The 16,541-nt window shown below is 36.9% G+C and overlaps 2 protein-coding genes across 6 annotated transcripts; both read left to right on the top strand.

Annotated features, from left to right (window-relative positions):
• The first annotated feature begins 934 nt into the window (after positions 1-934).
• tmc8 (transmembrane channel-like 8) lies at positions 935-10,054 on the top strand. Of its 2 annotated transcripts, none has more exons than XM_041983930.1 (16): positions 935-1,204; positions 1,782-2,034; positions 3,549-3,697; positions 3,830-3,964; positions 4,053-4,105; positions 4,180-4,319; positions 4,392-4,539; positions 5,830-5,985; positions 6,070-6,221; positions 6,300-6,367; positions 6,502-6,610; positions 6,750-6,927; positions 8,400-8,548; positions 8,709-8,852; positions 9,027-9,105; positions 9,599-10,054. In XM_041983930.1, exons 1-16 carry the CDS (start codon positions 1,162-1,164, stop codon positions 9,686-9,688), a joined length of 2,046 nt encoding a protein of 681 aa, XP_041839864.1. In that variant the 5' UTR covers positions 935-1,161; the 3' UTR covers positions 9,689-10,054. The 2 variants fall into 2 exon arrangements, with proteins under 2 accessions (XP_041839864.1, XP_041839863.1); XM_041983929.1 differs by having other exon boundaries at positions 6,300-6,357; positions 6,492-6,610.
• Positions 10,055-10,078: 24 nt separating this feature from the next.
• Positions 10,079-16,471, top strand: LOC121638879 (Fc receptor-like protein 5). 4 transcript variants are annotated; one of them, XM_041983932.1, is made up of 11 exons: positions 10,079-10,287; positions 10,392-10,418; positions 10,620-10,901; positions 10,993-11,286; positions 13,155-13,427; positions 13,514-13,846; positions 15,022-15,075; positions 15,159-15,269; positions 15,348-15,372; positions 15,458-15,548; positions 16,270-16,471. In XM_041983932.1, exons 1-11 carry the CDS (start codon positions 10,206-10,208, stop codon positions 16,288-16,290), a joined length of 1,593 nt encoding a protein of 530 aa, XP_041839866.1. In that variant the 5' UTR covers positions 10,079-10,205; the 3' UTR covers positions 16,291-16,471. The 4 variants fall into 4 exon arrangements, with proteins under 4 accessions (XP_041839866.1, XP_041839865.1, XP_041839869.1 ...); XM_041983931.1 differs by having other exon boundaries at positions 15,458-16,471; XM_041983935.1 differs by lacking the exons at positions 15,348-15,372; positions 15,458-15,548; positions 16,270-16,471 and having other exon boundaries at positions 15,026-15,075; positions 15,159-15,241.
• The last annotated feature ends 70 nt before the right edge of the window (positions 16,472-16,541 follow it).

Here is a 16,541-nt window from a genome sequence, read left to right on the forward strand (position 1 = left end):
GACTACAGAACTTAGTTTATAATCTATACAAGAATTTTCTCCAGTGCCTCCTTCATACTTCATAGGGACTTCATACTTTAATTTAGAAGGTCCAATCATTTTGAGTTCATTAAATCTTTAACTTGAACATTTTTTCATGTACTACCTATGCATCTGCTAAGTTAGAGCATGCTTGTACTGAAAAATCTTCTTATAACATAATTCTACCTTCCATATCATAGGACTTTTGTGTATCTTCATTTCAATGTAAATGGAAATTATTTAAGGTTTTCAGTAGAACTGAAACCAATTCTGATGAAATAACCCATAAGAAATTATGCCCATACTCAAGTTTCCTTGTAAACTGTATTGGCTGGAAGACTAAAAGGCTATGTGGTGCAAGGAGTGGGTGTTAAGAACCTTTTTGCTAAATCATATGCAGTCAATTCAAACACTGGTTTACAAATGATGAAACACTTCCCAGAATTGACGATAATATCCTGTCACATGATTGTTTATACACACTGATGAACAGACCATTAATGACTACTATCCCTAAGTGTCTTCTTATCAGAAAGAGAGGAAGGAATTATTTGTGATCTTACAAATCTTCAACTCATACGGGACCATTTCAGTTTAAACAGAATTTTTATTTATTTTCACACTTTTGTACATCTCATAAGGATTAGATTGCACATAAACAATAAAAAATAAAATACATGAAATCACCATAAAACATTTAATGCCATTAAGGGTCTCCAGAAGTACACTTGCACTCAAATGTAACTGCTCTCATCTAATTATATTCTTGAGAACGTTGTCTGATGTTTGGCAGCCCACCGTGTCTGTGTGTCATTTCGTATGCTGAAATTAGTGCAACAAACACACTTGTCTGCATCCTGTCATGTGATTTCCTGAGATATGTCAAATTCAGCCTCACTGTGGACAGAAGCAACATCTGCTCCACCTGCTTTGTCGATAGTGTTTGAGGGAAGAAGTGAACTTGAGCCACTCAGAGGTCTTTTCTTCAGTGTGACGCTTGCTGTGAACTGTAAAGTAGGATATGCTGGTATGAACTGAGGAAGTTATTTTGTACTTTACAGAACTTTAAACTGCAGCTTGGGTTAGATGCATTCTCGATAAATTGAGCTTTTTTTCATAAAAGAGGAAGTACTGAAGAAAATGGAGGAGAAGAAAAATGTGAACTTCATGAGACTCTTATCAGGTAACAGAAAACAAAACAGACAAATGTTCTCCATCTTTGTGTGTGTTAGAGGGACAACCTGCTTGTTATTCATGTGTCGGTACCTGCAGTTTCTCTTATTTGTGTGGGACTACAGTAATTCTTCTTTGTTGTAACTCATACACAGTGAACATGCTCTTTGAACTGCTAGATGAAACAAAGTGTCCTGGTCGCTTTCTGCCCATTAAGCTGGTGATAAGTGTCCAACATGTAAACATTCATGCATCATTTTCAGGCGTAGAGTTAAGTATTAGAATTAGAATATATTTGATAAAGACATTTACGTGGATAGAGAAGCCACATAAAATTGTTCACATAAGTTCATATGTTTAAAGAAAATGTACATTAGATATAAAAAACACAAACGCAGCATATAGATAGCAAAAATGACTAAAGACACAGCCTGTGATGTTTGTTTAACATTTTCCAGAACATTATGTGTGTAAAAAATACTTCAGATTTAAAATAATTTACCAACACCTTTTACTAGAACTTCCTCCTTTCAAACATGTACTGAATAGTACATAACAGGAACTTGTGTGTGTTATTTTCACCACAGATGAAAGCACTGGGTCAACCCTGTCTTCAGACTCCTGTGAGTACTACCAGACTGAGATATTTGACCTGCTGCCCAGCATTCAAGCTTCCCGGCCTGAGCAGAACAGATGTGGTCCTTTGGAAGCCGCTGAGGGTGGTCCAGGACCTGCAGAAGGCATCAGCCATGGCCACCTGTCCAGAGAACCCAGAGACAAGTTGTCTGTACAGCCACTCAGAAACCTGGCTATGTGTATACAGGCAAAGAGAGGTGCCAGGTGGGCAACTTTATCACATACTGTTTCTACTTAAGTTAAAGATTAGTTTGATTTTAAGGAGTAAAAAGCTCATTCTATTACACAAAATAGAATAGTTTTATTAAACACCATCTGTTTACAAAAAAGTTGATTTACTTTGTAAAATCAATTATTTATTCATTCATTCATTCATTCATTCATTCATTCATTCATTCATTCATTCATTCATTCATTCATATAGCACTTTCACATACCAGTAGGTACCCAAAGTGCTGCACAGTTAATACAAAATAAAACATCAAAACAACAATAAAATAAACAATAAAAGAGAAAAGATAGTACAAAGTTTGGCCTAATGAGCGTGCTTTCTGGAGTTAAAAGCCAATGTAGAAAAAAAAGGAGAGTTTTTAAAAGAGATTGGAGACCATTCCAGAGTTTAGGGGCTGCTGAGGACAAAGTTCTGTCTCCCCGAGTCACAAGTCGAGTCCTCGGGGCTACTAAATGTCCCTGATCTTCTAATCTCGGAGCTCTACAAGGACTATAGTAGAGCAGAAGCTCAGAAAGATAGGTAGGTGTCAGACAATTTAAGCATTTAAAAGACAAAAGTAAAATTTTAAGAGAAATTCTAAAAGAGACAGGCAGCCAGTGAAGGGAGTGCAGAACTGGATTAATGTGCTCCCACTGTCTTGTCCCTGTTAATAGGTGAGCAGCTAAGTTTTGGATGAGCTGTAGTCAACAGAGGCGAGACTGGTCAATCCCCAAATAAAGAGAGTTGCAGTAGTCCAGTCTAGAAAAGATAAAGCCTGAATGACCCTTTCTAGGGCATCACGAGAAAAAAAGGCATGTGTTTGGAAGCTAAAAACACAAACTGCTCTTTAGATTTCAAAGTAAAATGTCAAGACATCTAACGTGTATAGAATTTCAGTGACCTGACAGTTTAGGATCGCTAGGTTTTCTCACTTGTGACGGGCAGAGACCAGGAAACGACTCTGCTGCAGATATAAGAACAAACACAGAGTAGCAGTCTAAAGGGCAGAATTTATTTAACAAATCAAAGATCATACATGTGAAGTCAGTCAGTGAGGAAAACCTAATCAACAGGGAATGGGCGACATGCAATAACACTTTATGAGTACTACGTAGCTGCAGTGGCAGGGGTTACATGACATAAAAAATAGACAGGCTGTGCCTTGCTAGAAACAACACAAAAGTTGATCTTCTTCAGAGCAAATGAAGTTGAGTAATTGGATGTTATGTATATATGTATGTATATAGGAGGATAATGGTCATGAAGTACTGGCTTCACAGTTGTCACTATGGATAGGTTTTTAATCTATTGACAGTATTAATACTCAAAGTTTCTGTTTGATATAGTCTTATCTATTCCTTAAAGTCAGCTCTTAAATCTGACGACTTAACACATCTACCCACGCTGCCAGTCTAGTTTTTGATGGTATTTTTGTGGTTAACGTACTGATCTGGCATGTTTGATTAAAAAGGAATTAATTGAATAGTATTCTTATACTGCTGAATAGGGAAAGGAGGAGGATGCAAATCAGCAATATTGGTTTTTGGGAGTCTTGGAGACGGAGCCAGAGTATCAACAGGAAGAGGGCGTGGGCTCAGATGGGACAGATACTGTCCAGCCTGTTGCCATGGCAGCACATGCTCCATAAAATTGAAGGTAAGACTGGCCAAGTACATTATCTTTAAAGTACGTGTAGCATGTATAATCCTGTGTTGTTGTATGGTTGTAGTAACAGAACTGCACCGTCACTTTACCTTGGCGTCTAACCTTTGAGCTATCTTTTTACAGGCCGGTTTGGAGTTGGCGTGAAGGCCTATTTTGTTTTCCTCAGATATCTTATTTTCTTGAACCTCCTACACTGCATTCTCATCTGGGGTTTTATTATGGGGCCCACAACATTTTTTGGCAGGGGCAACCACACAGGTGAGTCAGCCGTAATTACAGACAGAAGTGGATTAAACACAACTTCATGTAGATTCCTGGAGATAATTCTCCTCTGTGACGTCAACAGAACCACTGAGATTTGGAGAAAACGACTCTGTTTTAAATTTCTTCCTGGGAACGGTAAGAAGTTTTCTACTTCTAAGTTTTTACTTTATACTTTTCATATGATCAATACTTCACTCTGCTTTCTATAGGGCTTTTTGGATCGATCTCCTGCTTTCTTTGGCTTTTACACCCGTGGTTCTCTGAGTTCACCCTGCTTGAATACACCTCTGTTGTACCTTGCTGGAATCTTCACCATCATCCTTCTCAGTTTCATTATGGTGGTCCGCAGGTTAGTGATCCACAGCAATGCTGCAAAAATCTAACTAGAGTCAGTTTCCTCACATGTGCTCACCTCTCACAGAACAACCGTTGGCTACAAACACACCTGGATGCTTGGAAAGCGTTACAGTATGAATGTCTGCTTGAAGGTCTTCTGTGGCTGGGACTTTACTATCCATGATCCTGCAGCTGCTATTCTCAAGCAGAGCTTCATCAGAAATGACCTCAAGGTGAATAGACAGATTCTCTACACATATAACCTTCAAACTTAAAGGGTCATGTGTTGTTTTGGTGGCAAAGTACTTTGCCACATACTAGAGGTACTTCTAATAACACAGTCTTTAATCAACACTTTTCTAAAACACTTATCATGCAAGTCAAATTTTAGGAGGTATAAGCTTCAGACTTTACAAACTTAATTTTAGTTGTGCGACCAATAAACGCAGAGTAAATCTTTATGGCCTGAACAATGTACCTTTCTAGTTCCTGCTAAGCAATTCTCATGAGCAACTTTGTTTCCTAAAAAGTTGGGATTTTGCAATAAAATAATAAATTTGATGTCTGCAAAACATTTATAAATAACTGAGACAGAGCTGATGACAAACTAGAAAAGTTATGTAATGTTTAAGATAACACATGTTGGACCATTAAACTAATTAGTTTAACTAGAAACAAGGTAGTCCTTCAATTTGGGGGATTTTATCTATATTAATGAAAGCACTGAAAAATTTGACAATCTTTTAGCCTTCTTCTGGGATTAAATTTAAGGCCATAAATAGGTTGGGAATCAATGACCTACTGCATCCATAAATGTAAAACAAATTCTTACCTAGCAGAAAAACAATGATAAGGAAAACATATTGACATCTCCACCATCACTGGACCTAGGTTGTTTTTAAATAAAGTAATGTGAAATGGAAAAAATGTCCCATGGTTGGATAAATCATAGTTAAGAAAAATGTCTATAGATCTCTTCCCCATGAACATAAAAGTTGGCTGGTTTCATTTTGGAGCCACATATCCATCAAGCTTTTTAGAGATGATCCTGCTTATTTTAGCAACATCAGCAGCATGGCTTCTTTCTGAGCGTCTGAGTATCAAACTGGTTGCCTGCATTGAGATTCGTCACCTGCTGACAATATTTGGCACATTATAAAAAAGAAATATGAAATTTCAAACTACTGAGAAGCTGAAATATTCATGAAATCCCATCTCAAGCTTAAATTGGAGGCCATTTCCATTTCCAGACTACAATAGTTGGTTTAAACCCTCACAGAATGGTGTTTATGAAGACGTGATGCAACACAGTGGTAAACAAGCTGCTTTCCCAAATTTTTACACTTCTTAGTTTCATAGAGTCATAATTTTAGTATATTTAGTATAAGGCTCACTGTCACTAGCAACAGCCCGATGGCATGGTTCTTGTGTTTAATACTTCTAATGTAATAGAATCATTAATAGAAACTGATTTGATATGGGCTCCATTGCAGTGAAAGAGGCTTGTTGTATTTCTTTATCAGCTCTTTTTGGAGGAGCAGAGCTTCGCTTTACGAAAGGCTGAGAGGACACTTGGACAGAAGGTGCGTCTCTACTTGCTCAGGTTCATCCTCAACCTGCTTGTGTTGTGTCTGCTTGGTGGGGCTTTTTCCCTCATTTACATTTCTACAACCGCAACGGTAAGTATTTGATTCTGAAGATCTTGTTTTGCTGCAGTTTATCATTTTATTAGTTTATCGGTTATTAATAAGTGACTTTTTTAGATGGAATACCACTGGTTTATCGACCTGGTTATTCATTATCTCCCTCCCTTCGCGATCACATTCGTCAACCTCGTCCTCCCTCACATGTTCCGTAAGATCTCATCTTTTGAAGACTACTCTTTCACTGTACAAGTGAATACCACACTTGTGAGGTAAGCTGCTGAAATGTACAAACACCTGCTGCACTCAAAGACAAAAATCTGTATAAATGAACTATTTCCTTTATTCAGGAGTATTATCTTGAAGCTGGGTTCCCTGGGGATGTACTTATTTTTCATCATTAATAAAGTGAGTTCAGAGTGATACTTAATGTTTCGCACAGAATAAGTTCTGACACATATCTGTAAGTTTTAAGATTCTTGACATTGATTTCTGATCAAGGATTTTTAAGTTTTTAATTCATTTGTGTTTCTTTTAAACAGCCATGGCAAACGCCACCTTCGTGTCGCGAAAACCAGTTTGGCAGAGAAATGTACAAGCTGTGTATCTTCAGCTTCCTCACCACTTTCTGCAACACCTTTCTCTTTAACTACCCCAGGAAGTGGGTTTTTTTGAGATCAGTGGTTTCTTTTTTTTTAGTCATAACTGTAATTTCAATGTAACGATCGTATATGCTTGATGTCTCTCAGTTTCTGTTGCTGTCATTGCTTATAAACATCTTCTCTTTTTTTGTTTGACAGGCTTTTGCAGGATAATTACCCTAGATCCTTGCTGTCAGGGAAACAGTATTTCCTGATCCCTTTCCACGTGCTGGATCTGGTTTATGGTCAAACTGTGTCATGGGTTGGAGTCTACTACTGCCCTCTGCTGCCTCTGATAGGAACCATCTTTTTGATCGCCACTCTCTACATCAAAAAGGTTGTTTGAATAATGGAAGATATGGACTGCTGATTAGAAAAGAAAAAAAATAAATTAATGAAACCCTGGCAATAATAATAATAATAATAATAATAATAATAATAATAATAATAATAATAATAATAATAATAATAATAAAAACAGGCGGGATGGTAGTTCAATAGAATCTGAGATCCCAGTCACGCTTGTAATCAAATAGTCAAAGGTAAAAAAAAAACAGCATTCAATATGTATGTACCATATATAGTTGCCACACATGCTGGAACAAAACAACAAGAGCCTAAATGTATCAATGAAAAAGGAATACAATTAGTGAATTAAGAGTTTGACAAATTAAATTATAAAAATTTTCAACTGGAAAATCTTTGGAAATATGCTTTCTTGCCAAGATGGTCAGTTATACTTTCATGACTCCCCAGCTTCAGCTGCTATGGGAGTCTGTTTCTGCCACATAAACATTTCTACCCAGTATGTCCAAAGTGAGACTTTAAATCTCATAATCATGACTTTAAACTGCTTTTAAGTTGTTCTGATGACACACTGGCATGTATTATGTACATTCGTGGAGCTCTTCTTTGCCCTGCATTGTCCAGGGAGAAACATTACTTCACAACTTTTTTTTGCCCCCAACCCAGGGCATCATGTGACAGCAGTGTTTTGCTTTATCACCATGTTACACACCAGTTATTGCATATAAATAATGCCCGTTTTGAACGCACACCTTGGGTGATTCTGCAAAGAAATACAAGGGGACATTATGGGAAAAATCAAGGAAAAGAAAGACAGAAAGTGACATTGCAATAGATAAGGGTCAACATTAGATGGACTTTTACTGGCTGGAGAGAGTTCAGGAAAGAGACAGGATGCAAGACAGATAACAAATAATCTCTCGTTGGGGGGAGCTAAAGTGCAAAATTCTGGCAAAATTCAATAGTGCAGCTTTTAAATTAGTTAACTATGAGATAATGTCTGAAGATTTTTAATTTACAAGTGGCAGAAATGGGCCTCCATAGAAAGCAACAGTTTAGCTTAGCTAAAAATAAAACAAAAACATTATTGAATGTACTTGCACATGTTTTTTAAAAAATTAAATGTAAACTGATGACAATACTATTTAGGGTTAAACGAAAACCACTGTGATTTTATACAGTGCTAGCTGTTCCCTCCAGTGTCTTATCTTTTTGCTAAGTTAGGCTAACTAACTACTGACTGTAGCTTAATTTTTACCTCAGAGAGAGACTGGAGTGGTATTAGTGTAACTCTTGAGGAAAGCAATTAAGTTTCCCACTATTTCAAACATATTTGTGTAATAAAAGCAGATATATATTTTGTATTCTTTAAACCAAGATTTTAAAACGGTATAGTTGTGTCTTCACTGTCCTGCTTGTAGTTTATTTTCTGCCATGACTAGAAGTATTGATTACTACAATGTGCATCTGAATATTTTCCAATTTCTTTTGGTGTGTCTTCAGTTCAGTGTCCTGCGTTGCTGTGTGGCAGAGCAAAGGGTGTTTCGTGGCTCCAACTCCTCAGTTTTATTCCACTTCATGTTGCTGCTGGGTCTCCTCATGGCTGTGGCCACACTGAGCTTTGACCTGTATCTGAAAGCTGATACAAAGATGTACTGACGTTTCTGGAACTCTTTTGCATTTTCAGAGATCAAATTTTATCTATAACACTCACTGTAAATTGTCCACAGACACAGTTTTTTCTTGTTATTTATTTGAACATTTTAGCTTTAAAAGTATCCTAAATATTTGCTTCTCCAATCTCTCCTCCAGGTTCCACTGTGGTCCGTTTATAGGTGGAGAAAATGTGTTTAATGTGACAGGAGTTTGTGTGAAAAGTCTTCCTAGTCCAGCCCAGACTGCTCTCCGCTATCTGACCTCTGAGGCCTTTGCTTTCCCACTCTTACTAGCTGAGATGTGAGTTTTTAACCTGTTTACCCTGTTCTATGGGGGTATGAGGGAACGCAAACATGTGGAGGTGCCTACATGCTGTGTACAAGTATCACAAATGTAAAATAACTATGAAATATTGTGATCAGCTTTACCATTTGTCATATGTCAGATGTGACATGAAAAATATTGTTTCCTCAGAATCATCTTAACCTCATACGTGTCACGGGGACGAGCCAATCAGAAGGCCATTGAGAGACTAAAAGACATGCTTGTCATGGTAAACATATTTCATCAGCTAATGCTGCTAGAAAGTTTAACAATTTAAAAAAATATGTTTATTTTTGTCATGTTTGTCTATTTGGTTTTCTTTTTTTGAAAAATCTGATGATGTCTAAGCTCTTACTCATGTGGGTTTGAAACACTCAAATTAGGTTTTAAAACTTTCTAGTTACACCTGTACATTACAACAAATCACTCACCAAAAGATATTAAAGGAAACACAGATAGATAGATAGATAGATAGATAGATAGATAGATAGATAGATAGATAGATAGATAGATAGATAGATAGACAGACAGACAGACAGACAGACAGACAGACAGACAGACAGATAGATCCATTCCAAAGCTGGGAAATTAGGAAAACATGTAAGTTACACCTATTTTACTTGGCTCCTGTTTAAGAATTATTCTGTCGTATATCAGTACTTAATGAGATTATGCTCCGCATGTTCATGCTGAAGCTATAAATGTGTGTAATTTCCCAACAGACCAGCTCAGATAAACGTTTCCTGGTTAAGCAACATGCGACGTTGCAGAGAAGCCGAAAGAATGCCAGCAGAGTTCGTTCTGCCTGTTGAGGAGGACATCCCCCTCAGTCGCTGGAAAGCTACCTCTCCGAGCATCTAAAGCAGTTGAAGCAGTTGAAGCAGACTCCAACTTACAAAAAATAAAACAAAGTTTTACAGAATTCTTAAAGCATGAAGGAAACCTGAGGTGACCAAAATGACTGATAAGCACACACTTTTTCAGATATATGAATGTCAAGAATAAGTAAAAGCTTCTGCTAAAGTTACACCAGTATTACTGAACCTTCATACGGTGTGTTTTGTTGTTTGTTTTTTATATATACATATATACATACATATACATAAATTTCCCAGTATTCAAGTAACTGTAAATTTTTTTCAGTTGTAATGTTCAATAAAACCTGTTTGGTTAATGTATGTTTTTTAATCTTTATTTGAATGTGACATCCTATAGATATTTAAAATTAAGCCAAACATGCAGCCTAATATGTTATCTACTCACAGCATATGTGTAACACCCATTCACGTTGACTGACTCACACACATGCATGCACAATGAGACACTAACATGCAACCAGATAAAAGCATGACAAAGATACATGGGATTGTTATGAAGAACCATCGCACTTTTAATCTGATGCCACTTCTGGGTGAGTTTGTGACTTTTTAAAATTTAAATAATTACCTAAATAGATTATTTACTTGGCAAATATTCTTAGCGGTACATGATGATTTTTTTTTCCCCCTCCTCCAGCTCTGGCAAGTTGGCTAGTCAAGATAAGTAAGTGGGATACTTCTGATATGAAGCTCTGTTTATTAATATCTAGCATATGTCCTTTATGTTTAAAGCCTTTTTCAATTATTAGAGGAGTAGGTAACCAGTATCAGGAGGATGTTTATGTTATATTATGAATTAAAGTACATTTAGTGTTATTTCACCTGCAATAGGGTTCCAAGCTGTCTATTTCATTTTATTCTTCAGGTGAATCGAGCTCTCTTCACTCAGAGTTGACTGGGCCAGACATGGCCTATCTCAACTCAAGGGTGGTTTTTCGATGTTTTACTCCAAGCTCTTCTCCACCAGTCACCTATGAGCTAATGAGGAACAGCACTTTCCTAATTGACACACATGTTGATCAGGAAGGGGATCAAGCTGCAGTATTCCCGCTAAAGGTCACTGCAGTGTCACATGGGTTATACCAGTGCAAGGTGACAGCAGGAGGAAGCTCAGGATTCAGCAACAGCATTAAACTGAGCATAGTCAGTGAGTATCTGATTATGGGTGTTTTACTATATATTGCTAGGCTTGAGCTTGTTCTTTCATCTTCATATATGTGTAATTCCTTTATTACTAGCTCCGGCATCAAACACCAGAGTGACCTCTGAGCCCTTCCCCCCAGTTGCATATGAGGGATCACGCATCATCCTGAGCTGCGATGTTGACAGGGGTTCACACCTTTCCTACACATGGTTTTTCAACAGGAAAGAAGTAGCATCTTCTATGTCAGACTTGCATTTTTCTGGAAACAAGCTTGTGATAGAAAGAGTGACTCCAGAGCATGCTGGATATTATTATTGCATTGCTTGGTCCATGGTGCAGGACATTAGGAGGTTTTCCACCAGCACAGAAGTCCAACTGATAATAAAAGGTAAATATAGTAAAAAAAAAAAAGTAGAAGATACCGTCTTTAAAAGTATCAGCCATTCTACAACTTGTCTCAGAAATATCTTCACAACTATTCGACAGGCTTGCAATTTTGTGGAGACATTCATCATTTTTAGATTACTCCTGCTTCATGAAATTGGGGACAATTTTGGGGACAAATTGCCATTATTTATTGTTTGCTATGCTACAAAGTTGTCAAAAAGACAGTACATCATCCTTAAGTAAATATGAACAGATGAACAAAAATTGCTGGCATATTAAACCATGTTATCATCATCAAATTAAGATAAAATGTAGAAGCAGTGTGAAAATTTGTCTGTAGCTTGTAGAACCACTTTTAATACCAATAACTTGAATTGTTTTCTGCATCATGTTATTAGTCTCTAACGTCATTGTGGAGGAGTTTTGTTTCCTTTGGTACATTGGGGTTTGTGGGCATTCGTTTATGCACAGCTTTCATAAAGTCCCGCCCACGGTTTTAGTTGGGCTGCTATCTGGGCGACGATTCTTTCCTTTTTTAGTTTTTTTGTAGTAGATTTGCTGTATGTGAGATCATTGCTCTGTTGCATGGGTCAACTTCAGCCAAGCTTTGTCAGACAGATGGCCTCATATTTGACTCCAGAATACTTTGGTATCAGAGAAGTTCGACTCAGTGACTGGAAAGTTCAGGTTTTGTGGTTGCAAAGCACCTCTCCATCACTGTGCTAGACTGCTGGTATGAGGTGTTTGCCTGGAGGTTCTGTGTATTATGGCCAAACATCTCCACTTTGTACTCATCTGCCCAAAGGATGTCGTTCTAGAAGTCTTGTTTGTTGAGATACAACTTTGCTAATTTAACCTGTGCTGCCATGTTTGTTTGTTTATTTTTCTTCTTTTATAGAGGAGAGACTGTCTTCTGCCACACCCTACCAAATCATTCTTGTTCAGTCATTTTGAACAAGCCCTCCTTATCCAGTCTTTTTCTACTCATACTGTCATGAACTGTAATATAACTGGCCCTGTAGAGTCTGAGATGTACCTCTTGAGTTTTTTGTAGTTGGTCTGAGCATTGGATGGTCTGAGCTTGGAGTAGATGTGTTCACACCTGAGAAGATTCACATATGTCTTGAATGTCTTCCACCTTTCGAAAATCTTTCTAAATCTAGAATGATGGACAAATAAATTTTAAATGGCCTTATAACCCTTCCTAGATTAATGGACAGCAGCAGTAATTTCTTCTCTATGATTATTACAGATGTCTTTCCTCCTTGACATTGTCTTAATACAAACCTGAAGGCCCCAAACCAGCAAACTACCAAAACCGCTGCTTTTATAGAGGTTCCACACTTTATGATAATCAATTAATCAACTAGAAGCACTCAGAGGGCACAGACCTCCAACAAGCCATTGTCTTTTATTTATTTATTTAGTTAGTTAGTTAGTTAGTTAGTTAGTTAGTTAGTTAGTTAGTTAGTTAGTTAGTTAGTTAGTTAGTTAGTTAGTTAGTTATTTAGATACTGTGGGTATTATTTTTGAGTTAGAAACTCTGTTTCCCCATGAAGAATCCTTTAAAGGTTCCTGGGTTATGTTGCCAACAGACAGACTGACAAACCAATGCCTTCGTGGTGGCAATTACATTTGATTAGCAGGTCATTGCCCTCTTAATTCCTTTGGAAGCAGAAAGGATTTACTTTTATACTCTGTTGCTTACTTTTTTGTTAAATGAATGACATGATGAAAAATATCATATGTAACACCTTATAATTGAATAAGGGTGTTGTTTCTTTTTTATCCCACAGTATATGGTTATTTCATTAATAAAATCCTGTATCATCTCTCTCTCCATCTTCTTCTATTCTTTTCTTTGGCCAGTCTATGTTTCAAAACCAAAGATTTCCTTCTCCATTTTCAAAGATGGAGATAATTACCATGGCAATGTTACCTGCTGGTTATCGAGAGGGAGTCCTCCAGTGGACTTCTCTCTTTCAATTGATGACAAAGAGGTTGGATCTGTCATTGCTTCCGAGTCACTCACTGTCTGGTTCCAAGTTGCCATGGTACCCGGACTGGATATGGGCGAGGCAAGATGTCGGGTGAAAACTGAGATGCAGGAACTGATGAGTGAGCCCGTAACTTTGGAAGTAGGTGAGGCGTGTATTGCCTTTTTCTATGGATCAACAAGATTTAATTCTGCTGTTAAGTAACTGTTTTCTTTTTCCCTGTGTGTCCAGTCCCAGTCGGAGGGGATTTAAAAGTGGAAGTGGAATATCTGTATACAGCTGAAGCCAAACTAGCTGCTGCCAGGCTGAGCTGTCTGATCACCAGAGGAACTTTTCCTCACATCTCCTGGTTTTTTAGCAACTCTGCTCTTCCTTCTGGATCTCATTTGGATTCTCACATTCAGCCCATCATACCTCAGTTTGGCCTCACCGACCACAGACAAACCCTCATCCTCCCCAAGCTCAGCCAAGAGGATTCTGGGTATTACCGCTGCAGGGCCAGAGACAGCTATGATCACTCTGGGCCATGGGTGGAGAGTGCAGATGTGCTGGTCCAGATCACAGGTGAAAATATCTAAAGTAGACTCAGAAAAAAAAATATAATCTATATAAAGACAGAGATTCTGGGAGAATGCTGGATTTGCCTACTGACAAAGAAGAAAACATAAAGCTATTGTTAATCATGAAGCCATAAATAGCTTAACATGAAGCTTAATATCAAATTTACCAGTGCTAGACGCTAATCAGCAATAAGTCACACATGGACTATATTTATCTTCAGCTCGGCTGTTGACTGAACTCTGAACCCGCCAGGAGATGTTCAGATTAATAGGATCTTAACTTCAATTTCAATATGATTAGCGTTTGCATTCTGAGATTTTTTCACGTTGTTGACAACAAAGGTGTTGGTTCTGGTTAGCTGCATCTGACTAAACATCTACAACACAATCTGGCAGACGGGGGAACATTTAGGTGATAAACCTTCAGAAGAGTCCCATTTGTTACACTGTATCATAAACTGTACTTACAACCCTCTGGAAAAGTTTTGATTTTCCAATATTTTCCTTACAGTAAACAAAAGGAAAAAAAAATAATTAAAAGGTAAAACTAATTTGTACAATTATAAAAAGCTAGAAAATTGATATTTGGTCTGAGCAGTTTTATTCTTCAGCACAGTCTGAACTTTTCTTAGACAAGTTTTCATGTAATTTCTTTAAAAATTCTTCAGGAATAATTTCCAGGCTTTTTTTTTTCTTTTGACTGTGTATTAAAATTATCCTACAGTGGTTAAAAATTGGGGATTATTCACTGTTTTTCAGTTTTTTTCTGACAGCTCTAGTCATTATGGATATAAAGCGTACTTTAGTTGATTTCCAAATGAAGATTTGGAATAAATTAAATTAATTAAAATGAATAAATTCATAATAAATTCTGAGCATTCTGTCATAGCAAACAGTGCATAGTTAAAAGTTTGTAATTCTGACTTTTGGGGGGACACATGCAGTCACTTCAAGCTCTAACAATGCAGTATTTTCAGAGTTTTTATTAACTATCTTTAATGAGAAGTCTTTAAACAGCAGCTAATCACAGCATCTGGCTGATCCCATCCAGAACCAACCAATGAAAAATAGTCAACTTTTACACACTGTTAAAAAAAAGGATGTTTATCCCCTTTTTTCCTTTTCTTTTTTATATGTGTTTATGTGTTCTGTGTGGGGTGTCTGCACTCTTAACTTCAGACAGGATCCTTAACTCCTTGCCTCCAGTAACATCCTCCACTGAAACATCACCAAGTAAAACCAATTGTACTTTCACTTAACATATATGCTGCCTTGACAGAATCTAAACAGTGTTTTTTTTTTCATTTCCTCCACAGAGCTTCATGTGACCCCCATAGAAGTTATCACCGTAATATTTTGCTGCTTCTTTCTTGTGATGTTGGCGGTCAGCTCAGTCTGTGTAATCAAGATGTTTGACCGCGAGCAAGGTGTGTGTGTGCACGTGTGAAGGATAGTTTCATTTAAAGGAAATGTGTAATTGCTTTTTTTTTACCTTTTCCCCACAGCTCTTGTCAACACTTCTCCAGCCAAGTAAGTTGTATGTAAAAAAAACACAAGTTTAGTGTTTACCTGAAATCATCTTGTTCAGTATCATATGTACTTTCTCTGCCTCCAGTTCTCCTGCACCCCATCTCTTTGTACCAGAGTCTCAATCAGCACACATGGTTGATGAAACTTCACCTGCAGATTGTGATGTTCAGAATCAGGTATACAAACCAACTGTACACAGAGATTTGTACCCATTGTAGTGAGTTTAAATAAGTAAGTAAAACCTGCTATTAAGTTCTGCTGTAATGTTTCTGATTTATTTGATTAATCATAAGAAAGAAAGAAGTTCTACTTTAGCAGCAATGGAAAAATTGAATAACTGGTTGGCAGGTTAATGGTTCTGACAAGGCAAGGCAAAGCAAGTTTCTTAAAGATAGAAAAAGGCTAAAATAAAATAAGATAAAATGCAGAAAATATAAGTTACAATACAGAAATAGATAGATAGATAGAATACAGATATTCTATCACGCTTCTTCATCAAACAGAACAGCAGGTTTTAGTTGTCAAATATTTAAATGAGACAATTTCCCATCACTGCAATCTAATCTTTACAAGTTGAACCTAATTTCAGCAATTCGCCTGCTAATTGCTGGGATAGGCTCCAGACCCCCATGACCCTGAATTATTAGGTTTTTCTAAATAATCTGAAAAAGTAAACAGTAGTTTTTCCATATGACTGTATTTTCTTCTAAATAGAACTTGAACCCTTTTAGCTCTGTGCCTTTTCTTTAGGCCTCTGCTCACAAATTATGCCATTAAGCATAAAATGATCAACTAAGTTGTCTTAAGTGTGAATTAAATTAATTTGGGTCTTTTTAAGATGATAAATGAATCTGATATGGTCAAAAACAACATCATGACCTTGCTTCTCTCTTTCAGACCATAGAGATCACAGTATGATACAAGGAGATCCGGCACCTTTTAATTATCTAATTTAATAATAAATAATTTGTTGTTTTTCTTAAGTTGCCAGATATGTCATAAATCATTCTTCTATTCCATCACAAAGAGTGAGCAATTATTTAGAACAACTACTGTATATGTTCTTGTTTTTTTCTCAAATAAAAATTTTTAAACAATATTTTGTCTATTGTTTTTTTTTTTTTTTTTTTTTTTATCAATTCAGTATTAATAAGCTTGATTACACCCTC

Source organism: Melanotaenia boesemani, chromosome 4, assembly GCF_017639745.1.
Source record: "Melanotaenia boesemani isolate fMelBoe1 chromosome 4, fMelBoe1.pri, whole genome shotgun sequence".
NCBI classification, from domain to species: Eukaryota; Metazoa; Chordata; class Actinopteri; order Atheriniformes; family Melanotaeniidae; genus Melanotaenia; species Melanotaenia boesemani.

Excerpts from the sequence above, each read along its gene's own strand:
- tmc8 (XM_041983930.1), top strand. The coding sequence starts at position 1,162 with ATGGAGGAGAAGAAAAATGTGAACTTCATGAGACTCTTATCAG. Across the intron at positions 4,320-4,391 it reads TTCATTATGGTGGTCCGCAG|AACAACCGTTGGCTACAAAC; the intron begins GTTAGTGATCCA and ends CACCTCTCACAG. Across the intron at positions 8,549-8,708 it reads CTGAAAGCTGATACAAAGAT|GTTCCACTGTGGTCCGTTTA; the intron begins GTACTGACGTTT and ends TCTCTCCTCCAG.
- LOC121638879 (XM_041983931.1), top strand. The coding sequence starts at position 10,206 with ATGCAACCAGATAAAAGCATGACAAAGATACATGGGATTGTTATGAAG. Across the intron at positions 13,847-15,021 it reads TGTGCTGGTCCAGATCACAG|ACAGGATCCTTAACTCCTTG; the intron begins GTGAAAATATCT and ends TCTTAACTTCAG. Across the intron at positions 15,076-15,158 it reads CTCCACTGAAACATCACCAA|AGCTTCATGTGACCCCCATA; the intron begins GTAAAACCAATT and ends TTTCCTCCACAG.